The following is a 19,800-nucleotide window of genomic DNA, read 5'->3' as shown; positions in this document are numbered from 1 at the left end:
CTTGCTCTTTGAATAGTTCTGTGGGGTCTTTTACTTTCACTTAAGAGCACAGACGAGGCCTTGGTTTAACATTTGATCTGAAAGATGGCACCTCTGACAGTGCCGTACTGAAATGTCAGCCTGGATTATGTGTTCAAATCTCTTGATTGGGACCTTTTTTTAATTCATTGAAGGGATGTGGGCTTTGGTGGGTAGTCCAGCATTTATTACTCATCCCTAATCACCCTTGAGAAGGTGGTGGTGAGCTGCCTGTTTTAACCGCCGCAGTCCATGTGGTGTAGTTACACCCACAGTGCTATTAAGAAGGGAGTTCCAGGATTTTGATCCAGTGACAGTGAAGGAACGGCGACATATTTCCAAGTCAGGATGGTGAGTGGCTTGGAGGGGAACATTCAGGTGGAGGTGTTCCCATGTGTCAGCTGCCCTTGTCCTTCTAGATGGTATGGAAGGTGCTGTCTAAGGAGCCTTGGTGAGTTTCTGCAGTGCATCTTGTAGATGGTAAACACTGCTGTTACTGCGTGTCGGTGGCAGAGGGAGTGCATGTTTGTGGCTGGGGTGCCAATCCAGCGGGCTGCTGTGTCCTGGACGATGTCAAGTTTCTTGAGCACTGTTGGACCTGCAATCATCCAGGCAAGCGGAGAGTATTTCATCACACTCCTGAGTTGTGCTTTGTAGATTGTGGACAGGCTTTGGGGAGTCAGGAGGTGAGTTACTTGCCACAGGATTCCTAGCCTCTGACCTGCTCTTGTAGCCATAGTATTTATATGGCTAGTCCAGTTCAGTTTCTGGTCAACGGTAACTCCCAGGTTACCCCTGACTCAGAAGTAAGAGTGCTACCACTGAGCCACGGCTGACACATAGTAATATGAACTGGGAATTCCTGTATTAATGAAATAGCATACTCATGTGACATTCCTCTGTCTGCTATTTTGAATAGATTAATATCTCCATTAAAGTAACAGCAAAGGGAATCTCACTCAAATGTGTTCAGCATTTATCCATTGTTAGGAAATAGAGATAGCTAAGTAAGTTATATTGGTATTTGTGGGTGTTAGGAATGAGTTTTAGCTTTAAGTTTGATTTGTATTTCTGTATGTGTTAAGAAAGGTCAAATGGAGTTTTAGTTTCACTTTTATAAGTGCTTGCATTTCTAATGAGGAGTTTTACAACTTCTAAAGCAAAGGTAAGCGTACCAGGGTAGAAGAATTGGACTGTTGCCAAGCAACAGGGGACTAGAGAGGCTGTTTCCTCCCACAGACACCCACAAAAGAAGAGAAACAGCAATTTGTTTTGGAAGCCATTGGAGTTCAGCTGGTTTTGAAGTTGCTGCCAGAAGAGAATAAAGCGGACAGATAGCCAGTCCCAAGCTAAGGAAAAACCCCAAAAATCCAGGAGAGTGGAGGAGGGGGAAAGTTCAAAGGAAGGACAGGAACCTGGAGGAGGTCCTGTTAAGTGAAGTTAAGAGTGAGGGGCAGAGAGAAAGACTCCAAACTTCAGATTTAAAGAGACGAAAGCTGCAGAAAGCAGATTTAAAGCTTGCAAGAGGCAAGAAGGTCCAAAAAGACAACTGAAGGTCTGAACTTTTTGCTATGGGCATGTGAAGCAGTGGGGCTGTACTGTTAATACTAAGTTGGTGAGACAGAGTGTATGGAAGACAGCTTGAATGTATGTGGTGACCCAGGGAAGAGGAACATCAGGAGAGTTTGAAACCCAAGAGGTGTCTGAGAGAAAGCCATGGTTTGGGAGAAGCTTCCAAGGTGAGTTCTTGGAGAGTGGAGATTGGAAACCATTGTGAAAAAGATGGAGTTCAGTGAGACCGGTTGGCTCACGGTGTGACAAGCATCTTGGGGGGAGTTGAAGAGAGATCCATAGCATCTATTTGAGGTGGCATCTGTCACTTGGTTTCAGAGTGTACTGTGTCTGACCACAGGGTGCCATAGGTTTACATGCACTGTGTACTTATTATGGATATTAGAGTATAAGATGGTTTTTGTAGCTTCTGTTATCCTTACAAATCTGTATACATATGTAAAGGTATAGTTGTGGATGAAGGAGTATCGTAATATAGTTCATCTTTTCTTGTTGAATAGATGTTTTATTCTTTTGTTAAAAGTTCATCAGCTGACTCCTGTGCCTCTGTTCAGTAGCTACTCTCCATGTATCTAACCAAACAAATAGAAGTTAGGATCTACCAAGCTGGATTCCACTCTGGGATCAGGCGTGTCCAGGGGTATCCTCAGCTGGGCATCATAACACCATTAATTTTTAGGTATTAGAATAAAAATCTTACATATGCGCTTTACTGTGTCAACCTTTTCCATTAAAAATACACGTGTCCACATTTATAATGCTTATGTGAACTGGTCACATTGTAATTACTTTCCCTTGACAGTGGTGGCACTGTGGCACCTCAGGCTATGCCACAGAAAACCTCCTCTGCTCTAATCAACTCAACTTCTCCGCTTCCCAAATTCATGTAAGTTTCACTATTTGTCATTTTAATGTAAAATTAGAGTATTACATAAAGGTAAAATATATGACTTTAAAATGGGAATGAATTATGCATTTTAGCTGAAGAGTACTCTTGATGTTGACTTCTCATGTATAATATGAGATTTATATTAATTTTTATTTGTATACATATAATAAATATCTTGTTATCTAGCAACAGTCTCTCCATTTCTTCTGCTTCAACAAGCTCCTTTTTACAAATACACATTTTATTTAATGAAAACAATAAAGATTCTCTGTTTTGATAACTTACTTCATTCTGAACTTGAAGCAACATACAGCTCTACCAGCAGTCTGTTCTTGTTTTGACCCTGTCTAGTGGTTAATGCAGGTTAATTGCTCGTGAATAAGTGCAATCTCTTCTTATTTATTATTTTAGATGCATCAAGGTAGCATCATTTGGTAGTATTGGAGGCACGTAAACCTCAGCTATATTTATTTGTTTTGACATGTTCTCCCATCCCAGGGTAGACGCTCAAATGGCAACCAGACGAAATAGATGAGATTGTTAGAGCGAACATTTAACGATCAATATATTAGTAGGTTTCTCAGAAATGTTGCCAGTATATTCTGTGATATTTCACAGTTATGTGAGTGACGTAATAATGGACAGTTAACAACATATTGAGTTGTAATTACAGGTCTCATCCATCTGTCCAGCCTCCTTTCTTCTGTTACAACTACTACATTTGTATGTTTACCTGTCTTACCTTTTAAACACTCAGTTCATTTTACAAAGAAATGTTACAAATATTGTCCTGTATATGCAGTATAACCTTCCACTGCTCCCATTGTCGCCTCATAATTTCATTTTGGGAGTTAAGTTGGTCGAGCAGGTTAGCAGTCTGTGTTTTAACTTCTAGAACTTCCACGTCAACCTGATGGGATTAAGCCCCCTCTCCTGGCTGGCTTCAACAATTTTATCTGAAGTAAGTTTGAACTGCCTCTACCTCATCGTTGATGGCATGAGCCCAGTACATACAATTGGCACTAATTAGTAATCTTGATCATAAAGGGGGACAAAAATATTGGAGCAGTGGAGATTTGTTGAAGGTAAATTGTGTTTGACTAGCTTGATTAATTGTTGCTGAAGTAATAGGGAGGGTTGATGGAGGTAGTGTGATTGATATTGTATATATGGACTTTCAAAAGGTACTTGAAAGAAGGTGGACAAAGACTCTTGTGGAGTTGAACAGTGGCATAGATCTGTTGAACCTAATGGCTCGTTTCTGTGCTGTAAAATTTAATACAATTTTATGTATTTAAGTGAGATGTAACATAATTGTGTGCAGAAGCTGATAACAATGTTAAGATAAATGAATGTTTTCAACAGTCTACAGTTCAGCTAAAGATAAGCTCACGCCAAACATTTTCCCCATTCGTGTTCTTTCTAAATTACCTCACATAATGGGTTTGCTTAGCAGAAAGTCAGTCACAGAGATCAGCAAGCCATGTATAATTTTATATTCAATCACAGACTTATGATGTACTTCCCATTACCTGCTTTGAGACTGCTAACGCATAAAGTTTCTTCCCATAGTGACTGTATGTAACACACAGCATTTATTGTACTGCAATAATGCACATTTCAAATCATCAGGGAAAGAGTTGGCTTCAAATGGGAGTTGTCATTTTTTTCTTGTCTGCTCTCACATCCAACAATGTAGCTGACTAGCCTCTCGCTTTTTCTATCACCATTCTCTGTGCTATTCTTTTATCCAACAGGTAAGTGGGATGGGAAATTCCCAGTTTCCCCTATACCTCACCTACCATGATGTACTTCACATTCCAATAGCAGATTTCAATCGAGATTGTGGCAGCACTTGAAACAGCCTGTGTCCCCTGTCTTTGGCTCTTTGCTGCTTTGAAAATAGATGTCAAAGATGGACAGGAGATATACATCTGACAAAAGAGTTTTGAAACTGCATGACAATTTTAAAATTAAGACAGCCTCTTCTAACAAACTATCAAATCATTTTCTCTCAGCTCTTACTTATCACCTCATCATACTGTTGCCAAGTCTGGTCTCATCACATGATGCAATAGTTTTAAGGACTGAGTTATGACAAACTCACTTACTCACAGCACCAGTACAACAATAAAATGGTTGAGAAGGGGCAAATGTGTGTTGCATTGACATTTTAAACACCAATGAACCCATTTCAAACATCAGTAGGGCTGTAGAGTTTAGATTTTCCTGGAAGGTAAAAAACTAATGAAAAGCATAAAACATGATAAATCTGAAATGTCATTCAATATGTATTGCTGAGAATTCCCTGGTTTGAATTCTGACTCCAGGACAATTCAGTAGGGTTGGCAACCATATCCTCATCTTCAAGTGGGCAAAGTGACTTAACTAGAGATTTGACAAAATGAGATGACACATTTCATGTTTTACGTTACAAAATTAACATTTATTCACACCAAACAAAGCAAAAGATGGCACATAAAGAGCCTTTAACAAATCTGCACTGCTGGGGAGAAGCCTGACCTGCCAGCAGCTCCTTTTAAAAAGTATCCACAACTTTGTAAACCTAAAAAATTGTAAGTGAGTGCCTGGTTGAATGTCCAGGTGAGTGATGAGCAGGTAGCACCTCACATCTATATACAGACCACTTATATTTGCAAAGTGGAGATAATTCCAATATGTTTAAATGACTCATTAATAGGATAATAATATGAAGTTGATGAGGAAAACCACTTGGCCCAATTCAGCTCCTGGATTCCAAAACAACCTTAATATTCTCGAATGCACTACGACATCTCATTCAGTAAATCCAAAGTTTTGGTCTCCATTACTCTTCCTTGATTTCCATTCTAAATATTGATGGCTTTTGAAGAAGAATCTCCTCCTGCCAACTCTGATAAATTGTCTCTCCACCAGTTTTAACATATGCTTCCTTGTTCGAGGGTCTTGGCTTATTCCTTGACAGTGTTCCAGGTTTACTTTAGCGAATGTGTTTAATATCTCATTTACTTGTGTAAGCTCCCTCCCAGTCATCTCCCTTCAAACTTAACAAGCCCTCGCCTTTCTTCATAACTCATTCCTTTGATACCAGAGATCAACCTCACATGCATTGTCTGCACCACCTCCATGGCTTCACTGTTTCCCTTTGGTCTCACACTGGTGATACAATGGCTGCTTTGCACTTTGCTCTACAGTTTTCAACATAAATCAAGTATCACAAAAGCTAATTATCCATTTGCTTTACATTTTTTGCACTATTTGTCTAAAGGACGGGGTTTTATTTTGATATCTCAGTAACACTCTGAGGACAAGAGTGTTGGAACATAAGACAGCATCATTCATTCAGTGAAAAATGGGAATTAGAAATATTTTTTGTTGCTTCCATTTGACTAATTATACTTTCCAAAGTTTAGCACTGGATATTTACAACATATTGTTACAGCAGGGGTCAAGAATGTGCACATATTCTGAAAGCTTGATAAGGTGGTAGGTTGGGGCGGGGTGGCGTGGGGAGCAGGGATGCAGGTGGCAAGGGGAAAAATCTACAGCACTCAGGTTAGTTCATTTTTTGTGGATTTTGCATTCAGAGCTGGGTTACAGACCGAAAGGTTTGTGGAAAAAACATGCACAGACTGTCAAAATGAAGAAGACAGCGCTGGAAAACAGCAAGTTGTTTGAAAATAAATCACCTCTTGTGTAAATGGAGCAGAGAGGGTCTGACAGTGGCCCAACAAGAGATTTATTGCTATCTGCTGTAGGAGACCAGGTGTAGAGAGATTGGAGAATGTTTTACAAATTGGTCAAAGATCTTAAGGCAGCATAATTTCGAAACAAACAGACATCACCTTCTCAGAAATCAGAATTGACTCCTCTTTATGGCCATGCATTTTTCAAATGGCTGTTCACTAAAATTAATAAAATCAAATGTTGGGTTTCCTTTAGCATTTGAGAGGCTGAGGTTAAAACTTACATTTTCAGTGGTTCCTGTAATGACATGTAGGCCATCATAGGTTGATTTGATGTACATACCCTGCAAAAAGACCAGACCGAAGGTCAGTGAGACATTTTGCCATGGCAGATTACTGCAACCCCACCCTATCCACCGTCCCATCCATATTTAGCAGGCAAAACTGTGCTGCTGCAGCAACTGCTGGGAAATTCAGAAAAAATGCATCCACTAGCTACCAAATTGGTTCTAAGGTGATGTATTTCATCTCACTGCAAGTGATCACTTCACAAGTGAGAGAGAGAAAAGAAGTCTTTAGCATCTCTTGAATGACTAAAAACCAAGAATGCAAAGTGCATATTTCAGTCAAATCAATAATCTTGAATACCAAAAATTAAATTGCAAAGTGAAAATTATAGTGTAGATTAAACAATGTAGTTCATTCACGATCTTGTATTACAAAAAAGGCTACTTATTTTCTCTCACGTAAAGGGGCTGACAGCAATAGTAATTTCAAGTTCTTCAGAGCAGTCTCAAGACCTGTGGCCTTTTATAACATTTTCTTTTTGAATCTTGGCATTCTGTAGTCACGATTGTCAAGCACTGATTAAATGCAATGCTCCAGTGCATCACAATCCATGTGACTGCATTATTTTCAGCGTATTGAGAAATTCAAAATTTGTGTAAGAATAAAAATCCCACACAAACCAGATACTGTCAAGGATGTAAATAAATGCAAAATACTGCAAATGCTGGAAATCTGAAATAAAAAGAGAAATTGCTGAAAAAACTCAGCAGGTCTGGCAGACACTATGGATGTGTCAGATCAGAATTGAGCTAAATGCAAAAATGAAACCAATTTTTAAATAAGTCAGTGCACTCTTTCTCCCCCATAGATCTCCAACAAACCAGCAAATTAAATTATCTCCAAGCACGTTCCTGACACAGTAATTCCACTTAAGCAATCAGTAAATATGGCGCCCAACAGGCAGCTGCATTTTAAATACTTTTTATTTGAAAATAAAAAGCTAACACAGTACAGAGGAAAATCATACCACCAAGGTGACACAATGCAAGAGGCAGTCAGAATTCTCAATCTGCTTCTATTCCATTATTAATAATATAACCATACCTACTAACACTGCTGGTAGCTCACACTTAAGTTACTAATGAGCTTAGTTACGTCTCTTCTCAATTTTAATCATGGATCATGTTCCCTCTTGGAACCAGTGCCTGTGGCTTAATAGGATACCTGATCTGAGGAACTTGAATTGACTGATAAAAGGTGACTAATGTTTCCTAATCAAACAGGAAACAACCGCGATAAATTTACATCAAAAACAAACCTGAATAACCGCCTCAACCTTCTTCATTGATGTTTTCAATTTAATTTTTAAAGATTTCCAGTGTTTTTGGGGTAGTTTTAACTAAACTTGCCAGGCAGGAAACCCACAGGATCACATAAAACACTGGTTTTACATCCCACCCAACATTACTCTTCATTGATATTCAATACTGCACTTCAATGTCTAGAGAGCAGAAGGGTATGGGGGAGGAGATAAATAAATTATGAATTGCTTATAAGTGAGATGAGATATATTGTAAAAAATAAAAGAATGTTAAGTTAAAGGAGGACAAAATGCTGGGACTTCCACAGGTCACGGTGGAAATGGTTGGAAATAGTGCAGCCCTTGAAATTATGGTCCCAACCTTGACAGGGCAGGTTGCGTGGGTGGGTCAGCACTGTTTTGGATGGGAAACTCAGATTACCATATTTGTTTTTTTCGCCTGGACCCCCACACGGATGTCCGTCTGATTGACAGGCTCAGTTTCTAGCCAGGTTGGGGAGGTGCAAGGTGTGGGGGGATTTCAGAACAGGGTTACACGTCTGGAGCTGCTACTGGAAGCATGGAAATGGTCCATCCTGACCCCAGGATGAGGGGAGTTGGGGCGGCTATGGGGCGGAAGGATCCAATCCTGAAGGGGAATTTAATTCCAGACCCTGGCAACGTTTTGTATGGGGGCGGGGTTCTGATGGGGGAGTAGGTGTCAGATACAAGAAGCAGGTAGTTGGTGGGCCAGGGGAAGAACTCGTGCTCTTCCTGCCTCACCAGTAGTTCTCTACCTTCCGCCAAAGTTGTCATCACCTTCCTTGAGCTGTCAAGTTTCCTGCGACCTGGGAAATTTCTTATCCTGAGTCCATTAAACCCAGAGGTAGGCAATGTGGAATCGGGTTGGTGTTAAGTTTGAGGTTTTAAACATTTTAACATCACATGGGAACCATGCCTCCTATTTTTGGGGGTTGAAGTTCACCCCCCCACCCCGCCCCATTTCAGTACTGTGATTGGATGTGCTGGCAAGGTTTTCTGGTATTTTGTACTTTATCTTCAAGTTGTACCTACCTTTCTGATGCTCCTTTTACATTCCTGGGCTTAAGGAGCTGTATGGTCACTGGAGGTTTCCTGAACCAAGGTTTTTCTTCACCTTAGCAATCTTTCAGTATTGCCTCGTTCTGTTTATGGACCTCGGTTTGTCTCACCAGCTGTATTGTTTTTTCTAAGGCGAGGTCTTCCTTAGATTGCAATAAGTTTGATAGGGATTCATTGGTAACACCAACTGCAGTGTGGTCTCGTATTAATTTTGTTTTTAGGTCTCCATACTCGCATTCGTCAATCAGCCTGTAAAGGTCATTAATAAAAGCATCTACTGGTTCACCTGGTTTCTGGACCCTTTTCTTGAATTTGGACCTTTCCAGAATCTTATTGCTCCTCAGGTTGAAATAGTTATTGAAAGCTTTTACAACTTCTTCAAATTTATCAGTGGTCTCATTGATGCTCTGTCTTGCAATATCATCTTCTACTGTTCCTATTGATTAAGCTAATGTGTTGACCTGTTCAGCTTCAGACTTACTGTCTAATCCTGAAGCAATTCAGAACCTCAAGAATCTTTTTCTCCAAAGTGCCCAGTTTTGAGTTTGATTTGGTCCTTCTGTGTGTCCAAACCTTTCAGGTAGCATAAATTTAGGATCCATGGTTTTTCTAAGATTTAGGTGGCTTAACCAAAGTTTTAAATGTTCCTTCTATTGCCTAATGCTTTCCTGCATTGTTCAGCCTCTCACCGAGACCTGCTGTGGTCACTGTCTCCCCTGGGGATCTCACAGCTGGACTTGGTATTAATTTCTTGAACACTGCAAAGCTGTTAAAAACCACTTTGCTTTAAATTATTTCAATAATCTGTTATGGTCCTTGGCCAAATCCAGTTAGAGACCAATGACGTTTTGTTTAAACTAGAAAAAATTTGAGATTCAGGACGTTTACTAAGTGAGTAAAGCCACAGGTTTCCACAGTTTTGAACAAACGAAAATAAACTTTACTATACAAGTTCAGAAAGATAACACAATTTACAATGCCTATCTTATACTCTAACATCCAGGATAAGTATGAGATACATATTAATTGACAGGAGAACTGTGGTCGGACACACCACAGTGCACAACAGATAACAAATGCAACCAAAACAGATTCTATGGCTTTCTCAAGAGCCCACCTAGACATTTGTCACATTGTGAACCAACCAACTTCACTGAAACTTCATCTCATGAAATTTCCAATCTCCACATCTGAAGATCTCGCCTTGGAATTCTCTCCAAACGTCGCTCCTACTTGGACCTGTTCAACAAAGACCCACCTCGAAGGGTTTCAATCTCACCTTCCGAGATTCCTCTCCCCTTGGACCTCCAAGTACACTCAAGCATCACCTTCCAAGCACAACCTCAGATCTTCAGCTGTGCCAAGCAGAACACCACTGCTCCAAAGGGGTACTTTTGCCCCAAAAGCCCACAGCATGGAGTCACCAGCCTTTGGCTGCTTTCTTGGATCTTCAAGGCTTCTCTAGTGCCCACTTCACTCAGAGGCTGTTCCCTGCAGCTCCTTGTTTAAAGGAGCCTATTTATCTGCTCCTTTCTTAAAACCTAATTAATGGGACCTATTTCTGTCACCTGTCTTTAACCCTTACCTGGGACTTCTTTTTGGGACCCCTCCCTGCCCCCTCCCATGTCCTGCTCCCTGGGATACCTACTAGATGATGGCGCTCTGTTCTAGGTCGTCTGACCTACACTTTCTGGCCGGCACATGACTGGGAGACCCAAGGTTCGTCGGGCACTGGAGTTCCCTACCTATGAACTAAAGAAGGTAAGTATTTGAGTTTCATCAAAAATCTCTTCATTCCTGCCCCTGGAGCATCGAATATTTGCAGCCGCCTTTTTTTTTCCTTTCTTGTGCTGCCTCTTGGTCGCCATGTGTAATGGCACTGGCCTTGGTCCCAGACTGCAGGGCTTTTTGTAACCCACTCTTGCTAGGAATCTGGTTTTCCCAGTGCTACCTGCCCAGTGTGCTGTTAGAATTGATGTTTTTTTACCCTTTTTAAGGGTTGCTCACCAGTTCCACGATTTTTGCTTGATTCTCTGGATCAGGATTTTCTTCACTGACTACCACATGTTGTGCTGCAGCCCTGAATGACTTTGAAAGTCGATTTTCTGACTCTTCCTGCCTCCACTTCGTTTATGGAACAGCTCTGGAGCTCTTCAACTGGGTCTTGCTGAGTTCTGCAGTTTTGATGCCGCTTTTACAGGTCTGACATTTAATCTTCTTTAAAGTTGAATTTTCAGTGTTTTGGGATCCATCACTGCTGCCACCACGTTGTATGCTGGTTAGTCTAGCTTCACAATGATTACTGAGACATTGGTGTGTTCAAACAACAACTCAACTATGTACAGATACCCATGACTAGGTGTTACACTGCTGAAGCCATGAACATTCCCCCCCTCCTCTCCTAGTCATGTATTCTCTTACATCATCATTATGGGAGGTGCTATTTACACAGTCCCATATATTAGCCATTACAAACCCTAAAACCACAGGTACAGAAAAAATTCACAAGAAAGGTTCAGGGAATGAGAGAATTCTGTTACGTAAATAGATTGGAGAAGCTGGACTGTTCTCTTTTGAGAAGGTTGAGAGGAGATTTGATACATGTATTCAAATTAATGAGAGCTTTGAACAAACTAGATGGGGAGAAACAGTTCCCATTGGCAGAATAGTTGAGAATCGGAGGGCACCAATTTAAAGTGCTTGGCAAATGAACCAGAAGCAACATGATGATAAACTTTTTTTTAACGCAGCAAGTGGTTAGGATCTGGAATGCACTGCATGAGACTGTGGTGGAGGCAAATTCAATCATAGCTTTCACAAGGGAACGGGATAATTATTAGAAGAGTAAAGATTTCAGTGCTAAGGGGAAAAGACAGCGGAGTGGGAGTAGCTGAGTTGTTCTTGCAGAGAGCCTTCATGGGCACTATGTGCTGAATGGCCTCCTTTGTTGTAACCATTCTATGGGTGGGATTTTCAGGCTCCGCCCACCGTCGGGACCATCCTGTCCCGCTGAAAGTCAATGGACTTTTGACTGGGCCGCTGGAAATACCACAGCAGGTCCTGCCACAATGGGGCCGGGAAATCTCAGCCAATGATTCAAAGAGACATAATAGATGTGCACAGCTGACTCAGACAGATTAAGTAATCTTCTGTGCTTTTTTTCAGATGATAATTTATAACATTTATTACCTAACAGTACAGAAAATTATTTTCAGCTTTGCCAACCATCTGATAGTGTTACGACACGCTCAATTTTTACTGTGAAGTTTAATGTGCTCCTGATTTAGTGTTTTTATCTCCTGACTGGCCCCTCATTCCATACACTTTGTAATTCAGCTAAAACTGCTGCCCTTATACAATCCCACACCAAGACCCATTTGTCCAATGTCTCCTTTCCTTGCTGATCTACATAGGCCACCAGCACCTCGTATTTAAATCCCTTCATCACCTCTCCCTTCCCTATTTCTGTGAATTCCTCTAACCCTGTTTTTCTATATTATATGTGGCACACTGTAAGTGCAAGCTGTTATTATTTTACCACCCTCTGTCATGATAATAGTTGATTGTGTTAGTGGACTCTAGTATTAGATAGTATACGGCACTCTGTACTAGATATGGGGTCACCTGACCTGGGGGTTGAAAGCCAGATAGCACATGTTAGAGCCTGACTTGAAAGAATTCAGTTACTGTAGATATGTGTTTATGTCAGGAAAATGTGTTATCAATAAAGTTAGTTCAGCTATAATATCGACGGCCTGTGTGCATCATTGAAACAGAAAGCAAGACATGATGTCAGAAGTAAACTAAACGCAACAATGGAGGTTCTGAAACCACCAACAGAGCTTAGTTTAGAGGGAAATCTCACCAAAAACTGGAGGAGGTTCCGGCAGCAATTGAGCTGTACCTTATAGCGATGGGGAGTGATAAAAAAGACCCTCTGGTACAATCTTCCATCTTTCTTCATGTAGCAGGGGAAGCAGCCCAAGAAGTCTATAATACATTCATATCTTTGAAAGTGATGAGAAATGAAATGACTTGAAAGAAATAATGGAAAAATTCAAAGCCTACTGCAGGCCTAAGAAAATCATTACGGGAAAAATTTTCCTGTCGGCGAGCGGGAAAATGACGCACGGTGACACTGGGCGGGCGTCCCAACGTCACCATGCGTCATTTAGATTTTCAGTTCGGCGGGTGTGCAGCCAAGACGGCTATGCGCCCACCGAACTGTCAAAGGCCTATTAAGGCCATTTAAAACCTAATTAATTCAATTTAATGAGCTGTCCGTCCAACCTTAAGGTTGGCGGGCAGGCAAAGAGCCCAGGCGGCCTTCGCGTTTTTCATGAAGTGTTTTAAAATCTAATAAAAATTTATACTTTTATTCTTTGACATGTTCCAGCTCATGCAATAATGTCACATGAGGGGACATGTTCTAAAAGTGTTAAAAACCTTTATTTAAAACTTTAGCCCTGAGACAAACCTCCCTGAGGCACGGAGGTGCCTCAGGGAGATCTCTGCGCTCTTTCGCGTGCATACGCGAAAGAGCACAGGGAACCTCTCAGGGAATCGCCCCCCACCGACCCGCAAAGGGAATGCTCAGCGCTTCTGGGTAAGCGTCATGCTGGACGGGCCATAACTGGCCCGCCCACGTAAAATGGCGGCGCGTCCCCGATCGGTGGCGCCGATCAGGTTCGCGCCCGCCCCCGCACAACCTCCCTGATGGGGGGATATTTCTGGCCCATGCATGAAAGATACCGACTTTTTGCATGCATGCAAGGCAGTGCCAACATTAGTCAGTACGTAACTGAGCTGAAAAAATGACCTAAATCATGTGAATTTGGATCATTTGCAGGATCGCATATGACATTCTGAGAGAATGGCTTTTGAGAGAAGTTGCTGGAGAAAGCAATAAACATCTGCAGAACGGTAGAGACAATGAAATGCCAAATTAAACAGATGACAGAAGATGATAAGCCGCACACAGTCAAGCAATTAGTTGCAGTTAAACAGAAACAGCCCCAGGAAAGAACAAATAGACGTAAAAAGAACAAAACTGCTAGTAAAACATTTAAATGCAGCCGATCCAAAACAGAGCATTTACAATGTGGTTGCCCAGTCTACGGAAAGCAGTGTGAGAGCTGTGATAAACTAAATCACTTCACTAAGATGTGTAATTCGAAGAAAGTGACACGATTGACAAAGACACTGAAACTGAACTTTTCGTTGGTGCAATAACAACAAACTCCAAAGAAGACGAATGGAAGGTTGATTTAAAAATTGCCAACATGATGGTGAATTTCAATCTTGACACAGGTGCACAAGCAAATGTCATTCCCATAAGCCTATATCATAAAATAAACAAAGAAAAACAGCTAACTAAAACAAAAGTGAAGCTGTCTACTTATACAGGTGAAAAAAATGTTGTAGAAGTCGTGCCTGCTTAAAGTGAACTACAAAAACTGTCTCAAGCACTTCCATTCATAGTGGTGAAAAGTGATGCAAAACCTATTCTTGGAATCAAAGCTTGTGAAAATCTGAGAATAATTGCTGTCACCACTGATGACATTCTGAGCATATATAAAGATGTATTCCAGGGGATTGGTTACCTAAAAGGAGAACAAACCATCAAGATTGACGAAACTGTGACACCCAAAATACCGCCCAGGAAAATACCAGTAATGCTGAAAGCAGAGTTGGACAGAATGGAGAAACTCCACATCATCAAGAGAACTGAAGAACCGACAAAGTGGATGAATCCAATTGTAATTGTAGAAAAATCAGATGGGAATCTGCAAGTCTGTCTGGATCCCAGAGACCTAAACCAGGCAGTACAAAGAGAGCATTACCAGCTGCCCACAGTAGAAGGGATCACATGTAAGCTAGCCGACACTGAATACTATTCAGTCTTGGATGCGAGTTCAGGCTTCTGGCAGGTCAAGCTGGATTAATGCAGCTCTTATTTCCGTACCTTCAACACACCATATGGGCGATACAGATTTTTACACTTACCTTTTGGTACTAATTCAGCTCCGGAGGTGTTCCACAGAACAGTGAAGCAGCTGTCTGAAGTGTTAGAGGGCATGGAAACCTATATTGATGATGTGCTGGTCTGGGGAGCCTCACGAGAAGAACACAACCACAGACTGAGGAAGTTGCTGGCTAAAGGTAGAGAAAGGAACCTCAAATTGAAGAAGGAAAAGTCCAAAATAGGTCTTCATGAAATCAAGTACTTGAGGATGTGCTAACAAGTGAGAGACTGAAGCCGGACCAGAGTAAAATTGAAGCAGTCGTGAACATGCCCCCCCAAGAAAGACTTGGAGAGGTTTTTGCAAATGGTGACCTCTCTTGGGAAATTCATTCCGATCATGTCTGACCTGACAGCACCACTCAGAGAACTTCTACAAAATGATGTGGAAAGGCACTGGGAACAAAGTCATCAGAAGCTTTGACCAGTCTGAAGAGAACACTGACCCAGGCACCAGCATTAAAGTATTACAATGTCAGTCAGCCAGTCAAGATCTCAGTGGATGCTTCAAAAACTGGCCTGGGGGCTATCCTCTTGCAAAATGAGGCACCAATGGCATACGCTTCAAAGGCAATGACTGAAACACAGCAGCGGTATGTCCAAATAGAGAAAGAAAAGCTAGCAATTGTGTTTGGCCTACAAAGCTTTCATCAGTTTGTCTATGGCAAAGACGTGGAGGTAGAGTCTGATCATAAGCCTCTGGAAGCTATACTTAAAAAGCTCCTGAATTGTGCACCACCAAGAATCCAAAGGTTACTAATGTGTCTGCAGAAGTACCAGGTCAGAGTTAAATACAAACATCGCAGACACTGTCATGTGCATACCTGCCCATCACGGAGGAAGAGGATAAAGAAACGGAAGCACAGGTTCACATGCTGATAATGAACTTACCTATGGCTGTAACCAAACTGGATGAGATCAGGGAAGTGACCAAGAACGCTGACACCCTGAGAAAACTGCAGCAGATTGTGCAAACTGGCTGGCCCACACATCGGAGCGGAGCCCCTTCTGCTGTACAAGAGTACTGGAACTTTCGCGAGGAACTTCATGTAGCAGAGGGAATACTTTTCAAGGGAGAAAAGATCATAATTCCTGCAACACTGAGGAAAGAAATGCTGCAGCGCATACATGAAAGTCATCTTGGCAAAGCAACATGCAGGAGAAGAGCTCGAGGTGTAATGTATTGGCCTGGAATGGGAGCACAAATCTGGGAAAAGATGAATCCGTGTGCAGTGTGCCAAAAGTACAGTAAATCGCAACAAAAAGAACTACTTCAACCACACAGTGTTCCAGAGAGGCCCTGGCAGAAAATTGGAGTGGACTTGTTCACATTTGACAACAGTGAGTACCGACTAGCGGTAGATTATTACTCAAAGTTTTTTGAGTTTGTGCTGTTGAGAAATGATAGTAAGAGCATCGCTGTAATAAATAATTTAAAATCAATTTTTGCCTGCCACAGCATACCTGAAGTGCTCATCTCAGATAACTGTCCACAATTCTCAGGCACTGAGTTTCATAAATTTGCACAGGACTGAGAGTTTTGCCACACTATGTCAAGTCCCAAATATCCATAATCCAATAGAATGGTGGAACGTACCGTGCAGACCTTAAAACATCTGTTGAAGAAGGCAAAGGCGGACAGAAGAGACCCTGACTTGGTTCTGCTGGATTTCAGGAATACTCCATTAGAGGGCATTGGATCATCTCCAGCACAGCTCCAGATGGGGAGAAGACTAAGAACTAAGCTTCCAACTGTGCCCCAACTGTTATTTCTACAACCAGGACCTGCTCAAACTGAAACAGCAGAAACAGAACTTTGAACCTCTGCTTGATCTGAACATGGGAGAGGCAGTGAGGATTCAACATGAAGGGATCTGGAATCCTGCTGTTGACACAGGAATTACAGGAGAACCAAGGTCTTAAATAGCGCAGACTCCAAACGGATAATAGTACAGGAGAAACCGGAAATTCTTATGGAAAACAAATGAAACACAACCCTGCTCTGAACCAGAAGGTGTAGCTGAAGATCAAAAACCAGAATGCACCAGTGAAGCAACAGATAACCAGACAAAGCCTGAGAGTCCTGAAAACTATCCAAGGGGTGATAGTGACACAGAGCTGGAGAAGGCCCCTTGTCCTTCAAATTTATCTCTGTCACCATTCAGAACATCCAGTGGAAGAACCTTGAAAAAATCACAGAGATGAATAAAAGACAAAACAGAGTGATAAAGAATAGATAAAAGGCTTTGTGTACTTTAGTTGTATATAAGTTTTTTTAAAAAAAGTGAAATGTCATGATCATAGTTGATTGTGGCAGTGGACTCCAGTATTAGATACTATATGGTACTCTGTACTAGATATGGGGTCACCTGACCTGGGGGTTGAAGGTCAGATAGCACATGTTGGAGCCTGTCTTGATAGAATTCAGTTACTGCAGATATGTGTAAATGTTAGGAAAATATGTTATCAATAAAGTTAGCTCAGCTACAATGTCGACAGCCTGTGTGCATCATTGAAACAAAAAACAAGAAAACTCCACTGCTCTTAAAACCTCTCTGCTACTCTGTCCAATCTGCCACCAGGCCATTCCTCCACCCTACTAATTTCATTGCCACAGGAGAAACCAAGGAAGGCTTGTGGAAGCTAACATGGGCAAAAATAAAGATCCCTCCTACTCCCATCTCCTTCTTTGCCCATTTAAAAGCTCTCCTGCTTCCTGTAACCTCAGAACACAGAGAAGATTGTTATTGTCTTGAATTCCAATGACCACTTCTGACAGTCTCACTATGAAATGCCAACATTTTAAACAGGCATATTGTGGAAGGGACAAGAGGCTAAGGAGGAACACAGAGGAAGATCAAGGCGAAAAGGATGTTTGAGGGGGAAGATTGAGAGGTTTTTCAAAAGCATCAGAGGAATTTCTTGCAAATGGGGAATCAAAACAGCAGTAGAATGGCCATTTATATTTTAAGTAATTTAAAATTATTTTTCTTAATTTTGTCCATCTACTCTTCCTTGACCAATAGCAATCAACTCTTCGATCTCTGTTTTTGATCAGATGACAGCAAGTATGCAAGGACAGTCAAGTGCAACTGGTCTAATGTTTCTCAGTACTAATATAAACATTGAGCTCTCATACCATGTTGATCGAACCCCATCATTCCGCCCCCACAATGGTACGGCCAATATAGAGAATATATTGTGCAAAGGTTTTGCACCATGCATGTTAAAATGCATTGGAGCATGTTGCTAATATAAGTTTCCCACTGCAAGCAAATTAAATAAAGGTAGTAAAGTATTTAACCACTCTAACCCTTTTTAACTGAGAAATGTCAAACCTATTCATTTGACCCAGACTGACAACACAACAGAAGATTGGAAACAAAGTATGCTACTGCAAGGATTTGTTATGATGACTCTCTGTATTAATTTAAGCTACAGTTAATACAGAGTCTATTGTACATGATAATGCAGTACTAACAATTACATGGAAGAATTAGGTCCTTACCAAACCCTCACTGGGCATGATATTCGTTAGATGGACAACTTCAAGATGCGCAGACTGTGACACCAGGGAGTCCGATGAAAGTGAGATGATGTGATCGCAGATCCCTGATAATGTTTTACACTGTAAGTAATCAGAGAGCCCAAGACAGGTGTTAGTAATGTGAAAAAAAAACTCACTAGCAAGTTCCCTTATCCCTTCCATCTCTTGTTCTTTTTATAGCTACCACATGAAAGCTAGTTATTAATCATGTAGCGTAAAATGCATTATGCAGAAAGAGAGACACAATGTTAATCCATCATCATGTACATTATCTCTGAATTTTCTGCTACATGTGATTCCAGTCGAGACAATTTCACCACCATTTCAGTCTCATATTCTTGAGCAAACCCTGACTTTCATGTCTGATCTATAATTTTATTGCCTTGTTTTACTGCATATGCAGTTGTGTGTTCAGTAATAAACACAGCAATATTAATTTAGTGAAGATTTAAATGCAGCAGTCTATTCTGTGGCTCATGTTGCATTTTGGTATTGAATGAATCCAGTTTTAGAATTTCTGCTGGCAATGCAGCTGTTCATTTATATTACAGGCGGCTTTCATTAGCCAAAAAGGAAAGGAAATGCCTACTACTGCCGTGCCCTCTAAAACAGTGCAAGTATTGACTACTTTGACAGATTATGGTCACATCCACACACAATCCTGCCCACACAGATCACATAATTGGAAGCCTGCCAAGAGAAAGAAAGCCCAATTTAATACTTTAAAGTTACCTGTTCATGTTTCATGGTTCTTTTCGTAATGACATTAGAACACACACATAGACAACAGTGACTGCTGAACGCATTATGGACAAACTATATCAGACTCTATTATTTCCATCTGACTGATCAATGAAAATAAAACTCATGGGGCAGGATTTTCCCCCTGTCGGGGGCGAAGTTGAAGTGCGGGCACGCACAGGCTCGCCTATGATCAGCGCCCCCAAACGGGGGCGTGCCGCCATTTTATGTGGGCGGGCCAATTGAGGCCCGCCCAGCGTGACGTCCGCACGGAAGCGCTGAGTGCTACCTGTGCGGGCAGGGAGGGGGGAATCCCTAAACCTGAGGGTGCGCTCTTTCGCGCATGTGCATGAAAGAGCGCACTCATCTCCCTGAGGCTAAGTGCTGCCTCAGGGAGATTGGCTCTACCGTCAAAAATATTAAAAATAGAAAAGAAAAATCCCTGACATGTCACATGAGTTGGGACATGTCCATAATTTAAAAAAAAAACTTTAATTAAATTTTTTAAAACCTCCCATGAAACCTTATCCCACCCGTGGATGATGTTTCATGCTTTTTCTAATTCCCGCCAACCTTAAGGTTGGATGGGCAGGTCCATTAATTAGTTTAATGACGCTGTCAATGGCCTCATTGCTG

At 41.4% G+C, this 19,800-nt stretch overlaps 1 protein-coding gene across 1 annotated transcript in view; it reads right to left on the bottom strand.

Annotated features, from left to right (window-relative positions):
• Positions 1–18,497, bottom strand: part of LOC144683850 (connector enhancer of kinase suppressor of ras 2-like) — a 462,557-nt gene extending 444,060 nt beyond the window's left edge. The window contains exons 1-2 of the mRNA XM_078547354.1: positions 18,385–18,497; positions 6,450–6,509 (exon numbers count right to left, since the gene is read on the bottom strand). Coding sequence (XP_078403480.1) covers positions 6,450–6,509; positions 18,385–18,402 — 78 coding nt within the window. The 5' untranslated portion in view covers positions 18,403–18,497. The remainder of the gene's footprint in view (positions 1–6,449; positions 6,510–18,384) is intronic.
• Positions 18,498–19,800: the final 1,303 nt, after the last annotated feature.

The sequence above is a fragment of the Cetorhinus maximus genome, chromosome 8 (genome assembly GCF_964194155.1).
Source record: "Cetorhinus maximus chromosome 8, sCetMax3.hap1.1, whole genome shotgun sequence".
In the NCBI taxonomy this organism is placed as follows: Eukaryota; Metazoa; Chordata; class Chondrichthyes; order Lamniformes; family Cetorhinidae; genus Cetorhinus; species Cetorhinus maximus.
This window is presented reverse-complemented; position numbering and strand designations above follow the sequence as displayed.